The sequence below is a fragment of the Carassius carassius genome, chromosome 50 (assembly GCF_963082965.1).
Source record: "Carassius carassius chromosome 50, fCarCar2.1, whole genome shotgun sequence".
NCBI lineage: Eukaryota > Metazoa > Chordata > Actinopteri > Cypriniformes > Cyprinidae > Carassius > Carassius carassius.
This window is the reverse complement of record NC_081804.1, coordinates 21184459-21202513: the sequence shown is the minus strand read 5'-3', so window position 1 is coordinate 21202513 and position 18055 is coordinate 21184459. Positions and strand designations below refer to the sequence as shown.

At 40.2% G+C, this 18055-nt stretch overlaps 1 protein-coding gene across 1 annotated transcript; it reads left to right on the top strand.

Annotated features, from left to right (window-relative positions):
- Positions 1-372: 372 nt before the first annotated feature.
- On the top strand, positions 373-17696 carry LOC132133297 (uncharacterized). Its single transcript, XM_059546099.1, has 10 exons — positions 373-592; positions 1165-1884; positions 2108-2818; positions 2915-3033; positions 3150-3819; positions 14382-14474; positions 14962-15678; positions 15768-15886; positions 16005-16674; positions 16981-17696. The coding sequence occupies exons 1-10, from the start codon at positions 439-441 to the stop codon at positions 17247-17249; spliced, it is 4242 nt and encodes a 1413-aa protein (XP_059402082.1). The 5' UTR covers positions 373-438; the 3' UTR covers positions 17250-17696.
- Positions 17697-18055: the final 359 nt, after the last annotated feature.

Sequence of the window (18055 nt, the reverse complement as noted above, 5' to 3'; positions counted from 1 at the left end):
TTATTATTTTTTACTCCTTTTTCCCCCCTTTTTCTCATGTATAACAAACTGTATATCACAATCCTCATTGATGCCCCACACTCCATCTCAGTAGGTGGCAGAACCACCACTAAGTCGGAAGAAGAAGTTGAGTTCACACCTCAGTCCAGAAGATGGCAGTAATGCGCCTCGTTTGCAAACCGCCAAAAATAACCACAGAAGAAGAAGATGGTGACTTAAAGTTTGAAGACCTGGCAACCTGGCAGCAGTATGAGGAAGTGAATCACCAGGATTATATAACTTCACAACAAACTCTAGAAGAGAAAAAGGAGGTAGGTTTTTGACACAAAAGATCTTACAAAGCACATGCAAGCTTACAAATATAGTTATAGGTTAAATTACTGTTTTAAAAACAATGTAAGCAAGTACAAACATATTTAGCTTGCATAATTTTATATTATGTATGGCACATCTAACAATAAAACAATAAGACCACTGTATTCATTTGATAGAATTGTTAAGAAAACAAGAAATGAAGGCCTGAATATGTCAGATCAAAGCACACAGCATGAGTTGATGGTGCAGGGAAGGAATTACCCTATATCATGTCCTGGTAAGTTTGTAAACATTACTTTCCTTTTATAAATCGATCATTTCTAATTATTACACTGCTCTGTGGAATACTTGATTCTGATTGGTCAGTCGCGACATTCAGAGGTATGTGATTCCTCGATAACAACCGGTAAAAGCTGATAACACAGGCTCATTCGGGTAACTGAGCTCAGCGCTGTACTCTTGCTAGATTTTTTATTTTTTTTCTTGGTGGAACCTTTTTTTTTTGCTAATAAAATATTAAAACTTGAAATGTCTGTCTAGTTTGAATTTGTCGCTTGTTAGCAACTGCTTTCTTCATTTTGCTTTGCAGAAGCTTTGTGTTCAGATATTTAAGCCCAAATCAATAATTTGTGGCAAGTAGCTGTGAAATAATGATAATTATTAGATAATGTACATCCAGGCAGTTGTTATTAAAGCGTAACCTCACATTGGGGTCCTGATCACCCAGTCGGGGTTATTCTGTGATAACATCCGGCTGGATGTACATTAATCCCTTACTTGTAAAATCCTACCAAATGTTCTGCAACTATATAGCTGTGAACTTTCTTTACATTTAAAATTTTTCTTCAGACATCAAGCTATCTGAGATAAGAATGTTAATGATTGGGGGTCGCCAGTTAATGGGAGCAGTAGAAACAAGTGGAAAAAGTTCAGCTGGAAACATAATTTTGGGGAGGAATGCTTTTGATGTTGGGAGAAGAACTGCACGATCTGTTCAAGCTACAGGAGACGTGCACGGAAGACATCTGACTGTGGTGGACACACCAGGCTGGTGGTGGCATTACTCAGTGGAATACACTCCTAAGTTTGACAGACGGGAAATCATAAGAAGCCCAACACTATGTCTTCCTGGACCTCACGCCTTCCTTCTGGTCATACCTGTAGATTTAGCATTTCCAAATATCTATAGAATGACTCTGGAACAACAAATTAAGTTTTTGTCTAATGAGGTCTGGAAACACATTATTGTGTTGTTCACTTCTACTGAGCCATGTGATGAGAGCTCTTTGAAAAACAAGGTCAGAAAATGGCCAGATCTCCAACAGCTATTAGAGAGGTGTCACAACAGATACCACATTCTTAATATTAACAACCAGAGTGACAACACTCAAGTGATCACACTGCTGGAAAAGATCGAGAAAATGGTGGCACAAAACACTGGTCATCACTTTAAAATTGGCAGAAACATCTATGTAGCAGATGAGAGAGAGAAGGTAAATAGAGAAAGAGCGAATCAAAGAATTCTTGCTGTGAAGAGGCAAAGAGCTGAACTCAGAGCAAAGACCACAGGTAAGAAATACAACGTGTATGTTTTTTTATACAGTATGGTCCAATAGAAGCAAAACTCTGCAGGACTTTGGCTCTCCAGGACCAACGCTTGCCATCCCTGGTTTTAAGGATGCATATAATGTACTAATGCTTAAAGTTTGATAACAATGATTACTTTAAATTGATCAAATTTACAACACCAGTGGAGTTAGTGCAAAACATGTATTGCATGTGTCCTGTTTAGATGGGCCACAACATCTGGCTGATATAAGGATTGTGATACTTGGAGCAGCATGGGCTGCAAGGAGTTCTGCAGGCAACATCATTCTGGGAAAAGAAGCTTTTAAAGTTGATGATTCAAGAACAACAGTGTGTTGTGAGGTAAAACATGCTGAAGTGTACGGGAGGCAGCTGACAGTGGTTGACACTCCAGGCTGGTACTGTACCGTTCATGTGGAGAGCACTTCAGAGCTGGACAAACTGGAGATTAGACGTAGTGTCTGTTTATGTCCACCAGGTCCACATGTTATTCTATTAACTATTCCCATTGCTATAACGTATAACAAGATTTATAACAAGGTTTTGGAGGAACACATGGAACTCTTAGGAAAGAAGGTCTGGAGTCACACACTTGTGCTGTTTACCAGAGGAGACTGGCTTGGAGATACAACCATTGAGGAACGTATTGAAAATGAGGGAAAACAACTGCAGTGGCTTATTAAAAAGTGTGGGAACAGATATCACGTCTTTAACTGTAAGCAGAACACTGACAGCACACAAGTCTTGGAACTGCTTGCAAAAATTGAGGAAATCGTGATGGAGAACAATGGTTGTCATTACGTACCAGAAACAGACAGCAATCCATCCACAGAGCTTGAGATTAAGATGAAAATTGCCAAAAGAAACATGACCAAAGTGAGAAGGCAAAGAGATATCCTTCAAGAGCTGCTGAAGGGTGAGTAAACAGCACTGCTTTTGCATAAAGTGTATGGGATATTACATTATGTTAAGAAGTAATAATTTTGACTTCATTTCTTTTTGAATGCTATAGAACAGAAATACAAGCTTTCAGATTTGAGGATTGTGCTTCTTGGAGGAGAAGGAGTTGGGAAGAGCACATCAGGAAATGTCATTTTACAAGCAAATGTTTTTCAGAATATGCAGGGAGAGGTATTTCACTTTATTTATTCTGTGTTTTTTTATTAGTAGAATAAATATTACATGTAGAATAAGCAGGACTTTATAGGTAAACTGTTCAGTAGTAACATCTTTGTTATTCTGTGCAGAACTGTAAAATTAAGAAAAAAATAAAGCAATGTGTGATGCATCAGAGGAAAGTGGAAGGATGGCATGTCTCTGTGGTGGACACACCAGGCTGGTCCTCATCAACACTGGAAAATGCAAAAGAAATCGTGCAATGCGTGACAGTTTGTTCTCCAGGGCCACATGCATTCCTGCTAGTGTTGCCTGCACATCAGAGTTTTACACAGAAAGCTCAAAGAACTGTGGAACAACACATGAATCTTTTTGGCAAATGTGTCTGGAGACATACTTTAGTATTATTCACTGGAGGACGCTGGCTGAGGGAAAGACCCATTGAGCAGTACACTGCATGTGAAGAAGCAGCTCTGCAAGAGTTGATAGAAAGATGTGGCAACAGATATTACATGCTTGATGAGAAGGGCAACAAATCTCAGGTCAAAAACCTGTTTAAGCTGATTGTCGAGATGGTGAGGAGAAACAGAGGTGAATGCTTCACTCTAGAAAAGAAAGACATCAAGCCGTCACCAACCGTGCTTCAGTTGCTCAACGAGTCAAAGACACTGAGAGACGAGTGGAACAAGCGCGAGGATGAACTCCTAGAGAAAATGTTGAAGGCAGCAGTGGTGGATCTGGATGCAGAAGAATCCAAGTCATCTCACCGACGAAGAGGAAGCACTAGTCAGTCAACAGCTCGTAAGTTTTTTATTTTGCTATTTATATCCTAAAAACACAAATTTAACTGGAGGGATAAAAAAGGAAACCCCCAAATGAATACAAAATTAATGCCTTGTTTGTAATACTCTCTTGAAAATAAATGTTCTTTATGAAACCATTCAATCAGACGAAAAACTTTGCCCGGACAAATCTACCTGCCAGCCTTTTGAATAAGAAACCAAAAGTACCTATTATTAGACTTACTGCATAATTACAAAGACTGGATTACGACCTCTAATTTAATGAAAGTAGTGGCATTTCATTGTGCGGTTTTTCTCAAACTGGGAACCGTGTCCCCCTGGAATTTTACTCCTTAATTTGATCATATATTCTGTATAATCAGACATTCAGCATTGTATAATTTAATGTTTTTGGTTTAATTAAAATACTAAGTTTAAGGTTATAGGTCCTTAGTTCGGGGGCTACAAGGGGCTTCACAATGAAAAGACTTAAGAACCACTGTCATAGTGAATCTTCTGTATCTTCAAAAATAAACCTAAAAACTACTAATATCATTGCTTTAATACTTTTTATGCATAATGATTGAACACATGATGACAGAATCTGTCTAAAGACATTTAACAATGTTCTTTCAGCGAGTGAAGACTCATTGTCTGAGAGCAGCATTTCTATTGGAGCTGAAACGCTAAACCCTGATGTGAAGGTCTGGTCATGGCTCTGCCATTTTCCCAATAACGGAGCTTCACTTGACATTGCACCAGAAACCAGTGACATGGCTACTCTGAAATATGTCTGTAAGATGAGAGATCAAAAACATGCAAGGGCATTGTCATTTTAGAGAAGTTTGTGAACCCCCTGTGAATGCAAAGCAAATAACTGTACATAGTTACACTGAGCTTTGTTGGCTAAAACAAGAAAAGGAAAAAAATAAATGCGTATTAAGCAAAATGTTGCAAATGTTGTTTCTTGTTACACATACACAAACTACATGCATTTATATGCCTTTGAACATTAGCAGGGGATGTTTGGCCAAACTACTGATGTGACACTATTAACATCTGATCAAAGCATATGTTAACCAGTAACTATTACAATTGAACACAAAAGCAAACACGTGTTTCTGCCCTGGCTTTTAGTAAACAGTATTTGACAAGAACATCAATGCTATTGATCATGGTCAAAATAAAGGAACAGAAGCACTTTTCATACCAGTTTACTTTTATAAATGAAAGCTATCTTGATAAGATTGCACTGTATCACGTTTCCCACTGTACCTGAAACATGTGGGGTGATGTATTATTATTTGGTAATAAAACACTTTACTACTCCACCATTTTATACTTTTTTAACTATTTATTTATTTTGATGCATTAAGAAAATTTTAGTTTATTTAAAAAAATAAAACAAAAAATATGGTAACTTTCTCAAGTGTCTCATAATAAATTATGCAGAATAGAGGTATGGCTTACATATATATATTTATTTTTTTGGGGGGTCGTAGCCTAGTGGTTAGATAGTTCGACTCCTAACCCTAAGGTTGTGGGTTTGAGTCTCAGGCCGGCAATACCACGACTGAGGTGTGCTTGAGCAAGACACTGAACCCCCCACGGCTCCCCGGCGCTGCAGCATTAATGATGAACACTGCTCCGGGGGTGTGTTCACTGTGTGTGTGTGTGTGTGTGTGTGTGTGTGCTCACTGTGTGCGTGTGTGTTCACTGTGTGTGTGTGTGTGTTCACTGTGTGTGTGTGTGTTCACTGTGTGTGTGTGTGTGTTCACTGTGTGTGTGTGTGTGTGTGTGTGTGTGTGTGTTCGTGGCCAAGGGAAGTCGTGGCCTAATGGTTAGAGAGTCGGACTCCCAATCGAAAGGTTGTGAGTTCGAGTCCCGGGCCGGCAGGAATTGTGGGTGGGGGGGAGTGCATGTACAGTTCTCTCTCCACCTTCAATACCACGACTTAGGTGCCCTTGAGCAAGGCATCGAACCCCCAACCCAGCATACATGGCTGCCCACTGCTCCGGGTGTGTGCTCACAGTGTGTGTGTGTGTGTTCACTGCTCTGTGTGTGTGTTCACAGTGTGTGTGTGCATTTCGGATGGGTTAAAATTCTGAGTATGGGTCACCATACTTGGCTGAATGTCACTTCACTTCACTGTGTGTGTGTGTGTTCACTGTGTGTGTGTGTGTCTGTGTTCACTGTGTGTGTGTGTGTGTTCACTGTGTGTGTGTGTGTCTGTGTTCACTGTGTGTGTGTGTGTGTGTGTGTGTGTCTGTGTTCACTGTGTGTGTGTGTGTGTGTGTGTGTGTGTGTGTGTTCACTGTGTGTGTGTGTGTGTGTGTTCACTGTGTGTGTGTGTGTTCACTGTGTGTGTGTGTGTGTGTGTTCACTGTGTGTGTGTGTGTGTGTGTGTGTGTGTTCACTGTGTGTGTGTGTGTGTGTGTGTTCACTGTGTGTGTGTGTGTGTGTGTGTGTTCACTGTGTGTGTGTGTGTGTGTTCACTGTGTGTGTGTGTGTGTGTTCACTGTGTGTGTGTGTGTGTGTGTGTGTTCACTGTGTGTGTTCACTGTGTGTGTTCACTGTGTGTGTGTGTGTGTGTGTGTGTGTTCACTGCTGTGTGTGTGTGTGTGTGTTCACTGCTGTGTGTGTGTGTGTGTGTTCACTGCTCTGTGTGTTCACTGCTGTGTGTGTGTGTGTGTGTGTGTGTGTGTGTGTGTTCACTGTGTGTGTGTGTGTGTGTGTGTGTTCACTGCTCTGTGTGTTCACTGCTGTGTGTGTGTGTGTGTGTTCACTGCTCTGTGTGTTCACTGCTGTGTGTGTGTGTGTGTGTGTGTGTGTTCACTGTGTGTGTGTGTGTGTGTGTGTGTGTTCACTGCTCTGTGTGTTCACTGCTGTGTGTGTGTGTGTGTTCACTGTGTGTGTGTGTGTGTGTGTGTGTGTGTTCACTGCTGTGTGTGTGTGTGTGTGTGTTCACTGCTGTGTGTGTGTGTGTGTGTGTGTGTGTGTGTTCACTGTGTGTGTGTGTGTGTGTGTGTGTGTGTGTTCACTGTGTGTGTGTGTGTGTGTTCACTGCTGTGTGTGTGTGTGTGTGTGTGTGTTCACTGCTGTGTGTGTGTGTGTTCACTACTGTGTGTGTGTGTGTGTGTGTGTGTTCACTGCTGTGTGTGTGTGTGCGTGTGTGTGTGTGTGTGTGTTCACTGCTGTGTGTGTGTGTGTGTGTGTTCACTGTGTGTGTGTGTGTGTGTTCACTGTGTGTGTGTGTGTGTGTGTGTTCACTGCTGTGTGTGTGTGTGTGTTCACTGCTGTGTGTGTGTGTGTGTGTGTGTTCACTGCTGTGTGTGTGTGTGTGTGTGTGTGTGTGTGTGTGTGTGTGTTCACTGCTGTGTGTGTGTGTGTGTGTGTTCACTGCTGTGTGTGTGTGTGTGTGTGTGTGTGTTCACTGCTGTGTGTGTGTGTGTGTGTGTGTGTGTGTTCACTGCTGTGTGTGTGTGTGTGTGTGTGTGTGTGTTCACTGCTGTGTGTGTGTGTGTGTGTGTGTGTGTGTGTGTGTTCACTGCTGTGTGTGTGTTCACTGCTGTGTTCACTGTGTGTGTGTGTGTGTGTGTGTGTTCACTGCTGTGTGTGTGTGTGTGTGTGTGTGTTCACTGCTCCGAGTGTGTGTTCACTGCTGTGTGTGTGTGTTCACTGCTGTATGTGTGTGTGTGAGTGTGTGTGTGTTCACTGTGTGTGTGTGTGTGTGTGTGTGTGTGTGTGTGTTCACTGCTGTGTGTGTGTGTGTGTGTGTGTGTGTGTGTGTGTGTTCACTGCTGTGTGTGTGTGTGTGTGTGTGTGTGTGTTCACTGCTGTGTGTGTGTGTGTGTGTGTGTGTGTGTGTGTGTTCACTGCTGTGTGTGTGTGTGTGTGTGTGTGTGTTCATTGCTGTGTGTGTGTGTGTGTGTGTGTGTGTGTGTGTGTTCACTGCTGTGTGTGTGTGTGAGTTGAGTTTGAGTTTATTAGTTTATAATAACGTGGACAATCCCTTTTAATGAAAAGAGCAGCTTTAGCCTCTACGGCTAATTTCCAGCTGTAGTCCCCGGCCAGTTGTTAAAAGGCATACAACAAATAAAAAACAATACAATTATATTTACAACAGGGATAAGCAAGATGGAATAAGACATACAAACATGTGGCACACAAATGAGACAAGCACAAACAAACAAGCAGAAATTGCAAAGGCATATAAGCAGTTTATGCATTAAAACAGTACAAAACAACATACACGATAATAACACAGACAAAACCTAACATTGAAACAGACAGCAGAAAAATCTAATGGCAGCAGCATGACCATGTCACATCAAATACACATCACAACTTTCAGATTAATGTATGCAGTTATAATTGTCGGACAGCCAGTTTTTAAGGTGTGTAGCAAAGGTGGAATATGTATGCATGTCTTTAATTATAGTGGGCAGTGAGTTCCAGTTTTGTATTGCTGTAACAGAAAACGATAATTGACCAAATGTGCTTTTCCTGAATGGGATTAGAAGGTCACCTCGTGTGGTGCTTCTAGTGATCTGACTGCCATTATTACGTCGGATTACAAATGAATTAAACGGAGCAGGAGCGGTATTATGCAAAATTTTGTAGACCAGGCAGATGTTTTTATATTTGATAACATCTTCCCAGCTTAACAGTTTATGGTTTTTAAGATTAATGCAATGATGTGAACTGTTAGGCTTCTGGTCCAGGACTTTGAGAGTTTTTTTTATAAAGAATAGCTAATGGCTTTAGTGATAAACTGTTAGTTTGTCCCCAGCTTGTCAGACAATATGTTAGATGTGACATAATCATGGCATCCATAAATAATTTGGCAGCATTAAAAGTAAGTGCATTTCTAATATATCTAAAATTAGCTAAGCTGAACTTGACCCTATTGCATACTTTCTTAATATGTGCTTTAAAAGAGAGATTAGAGTCAATAATGACGCCCAAATACTTAAATTGTGTCACAATACTAATGTTTTGACCTAAAATCGTTATATTTGGCACAATGTTACATTGTCTCTTTGTAAAAAACATTACCACAGTTTTGTCTAGATTTAGTTGAAGGCATGAACAATTTAGCCAATTGGTGATCTTATCCATAGCTATGGTCAGTTTGGCAGCAGCCAGATGTTTTGTCTTGGCATGCGCATAAATTACAGTGTCGTCTGCATACATTAATGTATTGATATCAAGGCAAACTGATGGCAGATCATTGATATATAGACTAAACAAAAGTGGGCCAAGTATCGATCCTTGTGGTACCCCTGTGCATAGATTAAGAGCTAATGAACAATGGTTGTTTACAGAAACATATTGAGTTCTACAGGTTAAATATGACTCAAACCATTTAATTGCAGAAGTGGAGAAATTAAAAGTAGAGAGTTTGGCAATAAGGACCTGATGGTTGACTGTGTCAAAAGCTTTACGAAGGTCTAAAAACACAGCGCCAACAACACCTCCCTTGTCAACCATTGCTCGTACATTCTCTAAAAATAAACAGTTTGCTGTTTCTGCAGAGTGATGGGCCCTGAAGCCAAACTGCATCGGATGAAGAGTAAATGGACTATTATTTAAAAAAGAAACAAGCTGCTCTGATACACATTTTTCAACAACCTTAGAAACCACAGGTAGAAGACTGATTGGACGGTAGTTAACTATGTTCAAAGGCTCATTTGACTTAAATATGGGAGTTACAATTGCAGTCTTCCAGGTAGTTGGAAATATCCCCTGTAGAACTGACTGGTTAAAAATTTGTGTAATAGGGTAGGATAGATGTTCATTCAGGGATTTAAGCATTTTAGAATCCATTCCATAAATATCTTTTGATGTTGAAATTTTAAGAGAATTAATAATTGCCTGGGTTTTAATTTCAGAGATAGGTTGAATACTAAAAGAAGGCTTACTTTCATCTATTTTAACGATATCTCTCGTTGTTAGAGGGAAATTCTGTGCGATTTCATCCACAGAATTGATAAAATATTCATTAAAAGCTACAGCTATTTGTGCTGGATCCTGTGTTAATTTACCATTCAGGTTCAACTCTAACTGTTTTCTAAGCCTGTGGCTAATTCCCATCACATTCTTTATCTGTTCCCAGATCAACTTTGTGTTACCCTTTCCCTCCTTAATAATAGTTATAAAAAAATTGGCTTTAGCTTTTCTGATCATTTTAACTACTTGATTACGTAATGAAGTGAACCTATGCCCATCACTATTTAACTTGGTTTTTAATGATCTTTTTAAAGCGGTGTCTCTTTCCTTCATCAGATTAAATATTTCAATATTAAGCCAAGGGAGAGCATTTGTTTTTTTCTTTCCTTTTACCTTTCTAGTGAACTCCTTAACTAGACTTTGTAACTTGGTGACAAACGTCTTGCTAACTTCTTCTATGTTGGTCCCAGTAAGTATATTTGTCCATTTAGTCTGCTGTACTGCCCTTTGAAAATTATCCATTTCATTCTTTGGAATCCTGAGTTGCTCCACAGGTTTATTAGAGTGATGAAAGCGCTTTTTTGTAAGTTTTCTTGACAGTAATGTCAGATTATGGTCAGACAGTCCAGTAATAAAATTAAATGTTTTTACAATTCGTTCAGGCTTGTTACTGAATATTAAGTCTATCTGTGTCTGAGATGATGTGGTTATTCTAGTAGGACCTTCCAACAATTGGGTAAAATCTAGACTGTGATCTGTTTAAGGGGTTTCCTATTAGTCTTATTTAGCCAGTTACAGTTTAGATCACCAAGTAATATTACCTCAGTTTTAAAATCACAGGCTTGAAGTAGCTTTTTAAAAGTGATATAAAAGTCATTATTAGAGGAGGGTGGACGATATGCAACAATGAGCACAAAAGACATTTCAGATGAAAGCACTATATTCAACCCAATACACTCTAAATCATGGTCAAGAGGCCAACATATCTGATGACAGTTGATGTGATCTTTTATGTAAATCATGACTCCTCCCCCTCTTCCCTCAGATCTGTCCCATCTAAAGATATTATACCCTGGTACATGTAATGCAGCAGATGGAGAATGGTTATGTAACCACGATTCAGACAGGCCTAAAAAATCTAAGTTAGAGTTAGTAAGAAGATGATGTACTTGTTCAGACTTTGGTGTGAGGCTGCGGATGTTCATATGCCCTCCAAAGAGACCCCTAGGTTTGAGTTTTTGATCCCAAATCAATCGAGAGTGATTGACGGTTTTAAAAAAGTTCAGTTTGCAATGTTTTTTCAGAGCAGGGTTTATGATGCTTTTGGATGCACTGTGGGTTGTACCGTGCAGATTTTCACGCTTACCTTGAGCGTAATGACCAGTTACCGTGACATCAGTACGATATGATCCAGTAGGGACCGAAACGTAGGGCATGGAGATGATAGATGTTTGCTCTTTAATGGTTAAAACTCCGGTGTTGTCGATCAACGCACCGACAGGCCAACCCAGGCCTTCGGTGCTCATCAAACCCGACGTCACAGCCCTCTTTGTCCGAGATCTCCGCTCCCCGTCGCCGATAGATCCACCTCCCGATCGATGTCGAGTGAGCCCCAGCCCCTGACTCTGAGAAGCAGGGATAATGCTCCTAGCATCCTTGCAGCTGGCACCACGGGAAATCGGACCAGGGCACGGGTGCACATCACCGGACAGCAACAGGTAGAGTATGATAATGATCCCACTGTCACATTGGCGTTTGCACCGGACTGCATTGCTTCGTTTGTGTTGATCTCGGCCGGCCGCAGTGTTTACAAACGATTGCATTAAAATATGCTTTCTGTGTCCGAAATGCTTAAACGTGTTTTCTCTAAACACTGTTATGTTTTGGGAAACTCGCTTTATATTTACAAGCGGTTCCGAATCTACCAAGTTTAAAATAACTCCAAAAACTAAAAGCGCCAGGAAAGCTCCTGACGCACCTGTCCCGCTAGCTGCCGCCATTGAACAGATGGTGCTCTCATTAGGTGTGTGTGTGTTCACTGCTGTGTGTGTGTGTGTGTGTGTGTGTGTGTGTGTGTGTGTGTTCACAGTGTGTGTGTGTGTGTGTGTGTGTGTGTGTGTGTGTGTGTTCACTGCTGTGTGTGTGTGTGTGTGTGTGTGTATGTGTGTATGTGTATGTGTGTGTGTGTGTGTGTGTTCACAGTGTGTGTGTGTGTTCACTGCTGTGTGTGTGTGTTCACTGTGTGTGTGTGTGTGTGTGTGTGTTCACTGTGTGTGTGTGTGTTCACTGTGTGTGTGTGTGTTCACTGCTGTGTGTGTGTGTGTGTGTGTGTGTTCACTGCTGTGTGTGTGTGTGTGTGTGTGTTCACTGCTGTGTGTGTGTGTGTGTGTGTGTTCACTGCTGTGTGTGTGTGTGTGTGTGTGTGTGTATTCACTGCTGTGTGTGTGTGTGTATGTGTTCACTGCTGTGTGTGTGTGTGTATGTGTATGTGTGTGTGTGTGTGTGTGTGTGTGTGTGTTCACAGTGTGTGTGTGTGTTCACTGCTGTGTGTGTGTGTATGTGTGTGTGTGTGTGTGTGTGTGTGTGTGTGTGTGTGTTCACAGTGTGTGTGTGTGTTCACTGCTGTGTGTGTGTGTGTGTGTGTGTGTGTGTGTGTGTTCACTGTGTGTGTGTGTGTGTGTGTTCACTGTGTGTGTGTGTGTGTGTGTGTTCACTGCTGTGTGTGTGTGTGTGTGTTCACTGCTGTGTGTGTGTGTTTGTGTGTGTTCACTGCTGTGTGTGTGTGTGTTCACTGCTGTGTGTGTGTGTGTGTGTATTCACTGCTGTGTGTGTGTGTGTATGTGTTCACTGCTGTGTGTGTGTGTGTGTGTGTGTGTGTGTGTTCACTGCTGTGTGTGTGTGTGTTCACTGCTGTGTGTGTGTGTGTGTTCACTGCTGTGTGTGTGTGTGTGTTCACTGCTGTGTGTGTGTGTGTGTGTGTGTGTGTGTGTTCACAGTGTGTGTGTGTGTGTGTTCACAGTGTGTGTGTGTATGTGTGTGTGTGTGTGTGTGTGTGTGTGTGTTCACTGCTGTGTGTGTGTGTGTGTGTGTGTGTGTTCACTGCTGTGTGTGTGTGTGTGTGTGTGTGTGTGTGTGTTAACTGTGTGTGTGTGTGTGTGTTCACTGCTGTGTGTGTGTGTGTGTTCACTGCTGTGTGTGTGTGTGTGTGTGTTCACTGCTGTGTGTGTGTGTGTGTGTTCACTGCTGTGTGTGTGTGTGTGTGTGTGTGTGTGTGTGTGTTCACTGCTGTGTGTGTGTGTGTGTGTGTGTGTGTTCACTGCTGTGTGTGTGTGTGTGTGTTCACTGCTGTGTGTGTGTGTGTGTTCACTGCTGTGTGTGTGTGTGTGTGTGTTCACTGCTGTGTGTGTGTGTGTGTGTGTGTGTGTGTGTGTTCACTGCTGTGTGTGTGTGTGTGTGTGTTCACTGCTGTGTGTGTGTGTGTGTGTTCACTGCTGTGTGTGTGTGTGTGTGTTCACTGCTGTGTGTGTGTGTGTGTGCCTGCCAGCCTCCACCCGAGTTTCAGCATCCATCACAGCTGTCAAAAAACATACCTGTTTCTGACTAACCAATAACTGTCTATAGCTCTGTCTATGTTTTATGTATTAAAACAATGTCTGATGTTTTTCATTCTCTCCCTTGCTTACTTCAGCTTTATTACTGCTAGTAACATAGCCTGGACTGTTTAGCATGTTGATAAAATGTTTAGTTCTCTCCTGCTTGTAAGTCCTTTCCTTATAAATGCGGCTGCCAAATCAATAAATGTAAATGTAGGTTGATGAAGAAAAAGACAGGAACAGTAAAGACCATAAATACTGTGAGGTGTGTACACTAAAGCAGTGACCTTCAATGTCAAGACAACAAGAAACACACACTGCAAAGTGCCTACAAATAATACACTGGCGGGACGTGTTTCAGCTCTTGGACACTGACATCAACTGACTGCATGTTTGTCATCTATATCTGAAGATAAATAACAAAATAGATGAGAAAAGGTAAGTGCAGAAAACCTAATACAATGTGAATTGACTAAAATATCTGTGTATTAATGTTAAAAATGCTCTAAATAAACCATGCCATTAGAAATCTAAAATTATTTACTTAAATCACTTAAAAGTCTTTATGTTTTCAGCAAACACTGCAGGTTTTTTGACATTTCTCTCTTTCAGTATTTCAAAGTCTACGGTGGCTTTGTTCAATTGATTTTTTCTTCTTCTTTATGGTACAAATATTATGTACTGTGATGTTTGTCTTCAAAATTAGCTAAAAATATTATTCATGAGAATTAATCCTTAGCACTGTTGACTTAATTATTGAAGATCTGGCAACCTGTTCATGTAAATCGATATCTCTGAGGAAGTAAAGTAAGGGGCATTTTAGACGTTACACAAAAGACTGAAAGGTACGTTTCATCACCTTAGTTGACAGACTATTCATGTTGGAAACATAGTAGAAGCAATTTATGAGTTCAAGAAGTATTTCCTTATAGTTTGTGTGTGTCAAAGTGTGCTAACATCGACGCAATCAGGAATAGTCTACAATTTCTTTGTTTCATTTTCTAAACATTTCACATTTGAGTTAACCAATAGTGATGACTGGAAAGTAAGAAGACAAAAGAGAAGATGTCAGCTCAAGGCACAGGACAAACCACGGAGGCACAGAAAAGCTACCGATCATCTTGCCCCGGTCAGTTTCCATTGATGTTATCTACTTTTCAACAAAAATGTTTACCTTTTTTTGTTAATCTTTTGTTCATTTTTTGTTAATTCATAAGTGGATAAACATACTACCTTTCAAACGTTCACGGTCACTAAACTAGATCCTGTACGTCTAGAATCTGATTCTGGATATATACGTATAGGCTTAAATATTTGAAATTGTGCCAAAATATTATTTTAAAAATGCTTTAAATCGCATGATGTGGGCTAAATAATGAAAATAGCAGTAAAAGCCCAGAATAAAGTGTTCCCAGGCTGTTAAAAAGTGTATTTTTTTAAATTCTAGGCAAAGGGTGGCTTTGAGGATGCTAAAATATAACATAACTTAAAAAAATGTTGAATTTGCAATTCATAACTAATTCCCACAGCTTTGTGTATTGTATTGTATTGTATTGTATTGTTTTAATAAGTTTACAATAGTATTCAGAGACAGTTAACCCCCCCTACCTTTTTAGACACAACACTTTCTGAGATAAGAATTGTAATAATTGGGAGTCGACAACTTGGGGGAATAGAAGGAAGTGGAAAAAGTTCAGCTGGAAACATAATTTTGGGGAGGAATGCTTTTGATGTTGGGAGAAGAACTGCACGATCTGTTCAAGCTACAGGAGACGTGCACGGAAGACATCTGACTGTGGTGGACACACCAGGCTGGCAGTATGACAGTCCTCTTGAAAAGACATCAGAGCTGGACAAATTAGAGATTGAAAACAGCATACGTCTATGTCCACCAGGTCCACACGTCATTCTATTAACTATTCCCCTTGAAACAACATTTAACAAGTCTTCTCAAACCGCTGTGGAAGAACATATGAGTCTTCTGAGGAAGAAGGTCTGGAGTCACACACTTGTGCTGTTTACCAGAGGAGACTGGCTTGGAGATACAACCATTGAGGAACGTATTGAAAATGAGGGAAAACAACTGCAGTGGCTTATTAAAAAGTGTGGGAACAGATATCACGTCTTTAACTGTAAGCAGAACACTGACAGCACACAAGTCTTGGAACTGCTTGCAAAAATTGAGGAAATCGTGATGGAGAACAATGGTTGTCATTACGTACCAGAAACAGACAGCAATCCATCCACAGAGCTTGAGATTAAGATGAAAATTGCCAAAAGAAACATGACCAAAGTGAGAAGGCAAAGAGATATCCTTCAAGAGCTGCTGAAGGGTGAGTAAACAGCACTGTTGTTAATAATAAATATAATAATAATACATTATCTAAAGATAATACACATTCTATTGATTTCTTGACATTAGAAAGGAAATACACTCTCTCAGATGTGAGGATTGTTCTTCTCGGAGGAGGAAGAGTTGGAAAAAGCACGTCAGGAAACATCATTTTGCAAGGACATTTATTTGAGAAAACGACAGAAGAGGTAAGTTGTCCCACAATTTGTAAACAACGTTGTCATTAATGTCATAATAGTGATTGTTTAATTCCTATACATCATTTATATTATAATTGTTTTCATAATTATTTTTAATTCTATCTAGGATTTTATTATCTGCACAAGAACAATGCAATGTGTGATGAAACAGGGGAAAATTGAAGGATATCAGGTCTCGGTGGTGGACACACCTGGCTGGTCCACATCATCTCTGGAAAATGCGAAAGAAATCTTACACAGTGTGACCGTTTGTTCTCCAGGACCTCATGCATTCCTGCTAGTGTTGCCTGCACATGAAGCGTTTACAAAAAGATCTCAACAAACAGTGGAGGAGCTCATGAGCCTGTTTGGTGACGATGCCTGGAAACATACTATAATATTATTCACTTATGGACACTGGTTGATGGACAGAACAGTTGAGGAGTACATTGCATGTGAAGGAGAAGCTCTGCAAGAGTTGATAGAAAGAAAATGTGGAAACCGATATCATGTGCTAAATAATGACTGGACAAATAGATTTCAAGTGAAAAATCTGCTCAAGATGATCGAACAAATGGTGACTAGAAACAGAGGTGAATATTTTACACTAGAGAACAAAGCTAGCAATCCAACAACAGTGCATCAGATGTTTAATGAGACCCTGGAAGAGGAGTGGAAAAAACATGAAGATGAGCTCATAGAGAGGATGTTGGAGGCAGCAACAGTGGATCTAAACGAAGAAACCGAGCAGTTCTATCACAAACGAAGAGGAAGCATTAAGTGCTCAATCCCAAATAGTATGTTTCTTTTTATCCTTACAATGAACATCATCATAAGGGTTCAGTGTTCATATATTAAATACACTACAATTACATAAATACATTATGCATAAGTATTTGTATAATCAATATCTATACTATAAGATTCACATATTTAGGATTAAATAGTATTTAATGAGTTAAACGGTTTTATTCCATGGTCCCCTATCTCCCGTTTCTTAAACCAATGACAAGCATGAATGCATTCCATTGTAAATAATTTACAGCAAGCAAGCATGCATAATGTATCTATAAAACACCTAACAACATTCCATGTGCTTTCAGTGAGTGGAGATTCACTGTTAGATGGAACCAGTTTAGTTGGAGCTGATATCCTGGACCCCAATGACAAAGTGTGTCGATGGCTCAGACCTAGAGATGTAGCATCGTCTGGACACGGCACCATGAGCACTACATCAAGTTTTCAAGATCCGAACAGGGAAAGTCTGAAAGATGAAATTCCACTTCACAAACACAATTCCAGAGACGTGGACAATATGAAATATTTCACAAACATAACCGAGCAAAAGCATAAAAGATCATTTTCTTTTTAATCACAACCTGTATATTACATAGTTAACTATGGACCATTATATGTCCCAGGGATTTTTGAGAATTAGTTATTAGAAAATGTAATGTTTTTGCTTTTTTGTAATGAAAGTCACAAATAGATAGGCATGCCTGAGAGGAAAGTGGATATATATTATTATATATTAGCAAAGAAAGTTCAGTAAAATTTATTGAGTAATGTTGATATTAATATAAGATGCACCAACACATTTATACATTTTTAAATCCTTAAATAACTATTCATTGTGATGCATTTTTGTAGTGAGTTCGTGTGAGGAAAGGAAGAGGACAAGGGTCGGCTTGACTGCTGACGAGTTTATTATAACTCAAAAATATATATTCTTCGTAAACACCAATGGTGACTTTTACTTTGACAACAATATACTCTAACGCATAGCACTTCCGGGTTACTCCTTCCAGTTCTCAGGTCACTTCAGCAGTCCGTCTCTCTCTCAACTGCTCCCGTTTCTCCCATAGACAGTAAAAGGTTTCTCCTGGCGTTTTATACCAAAGTCCTTTCAGGCAAGTCGTGCCACTCGGCCGCCATCTTGGCAACGCCTCCGGGCAGCTATTTCAGAATAACAAGAGCAGCTCCTATCTAAATGAAAGGGCAGAAAGTCAGAACTGCACTTTCACTGGTCACCGGGACATAAAAACAGCATGTTTAGAAACGGCAGTGAAATATAATAAAAATCGCAAAAAAATTTTTATGAATTTGCCCCAAAATAAGGTTTAAAACGCCTTTTTCCCCACAGGTTATACCTTTACTACGCATGAACTAGGGTTCCTC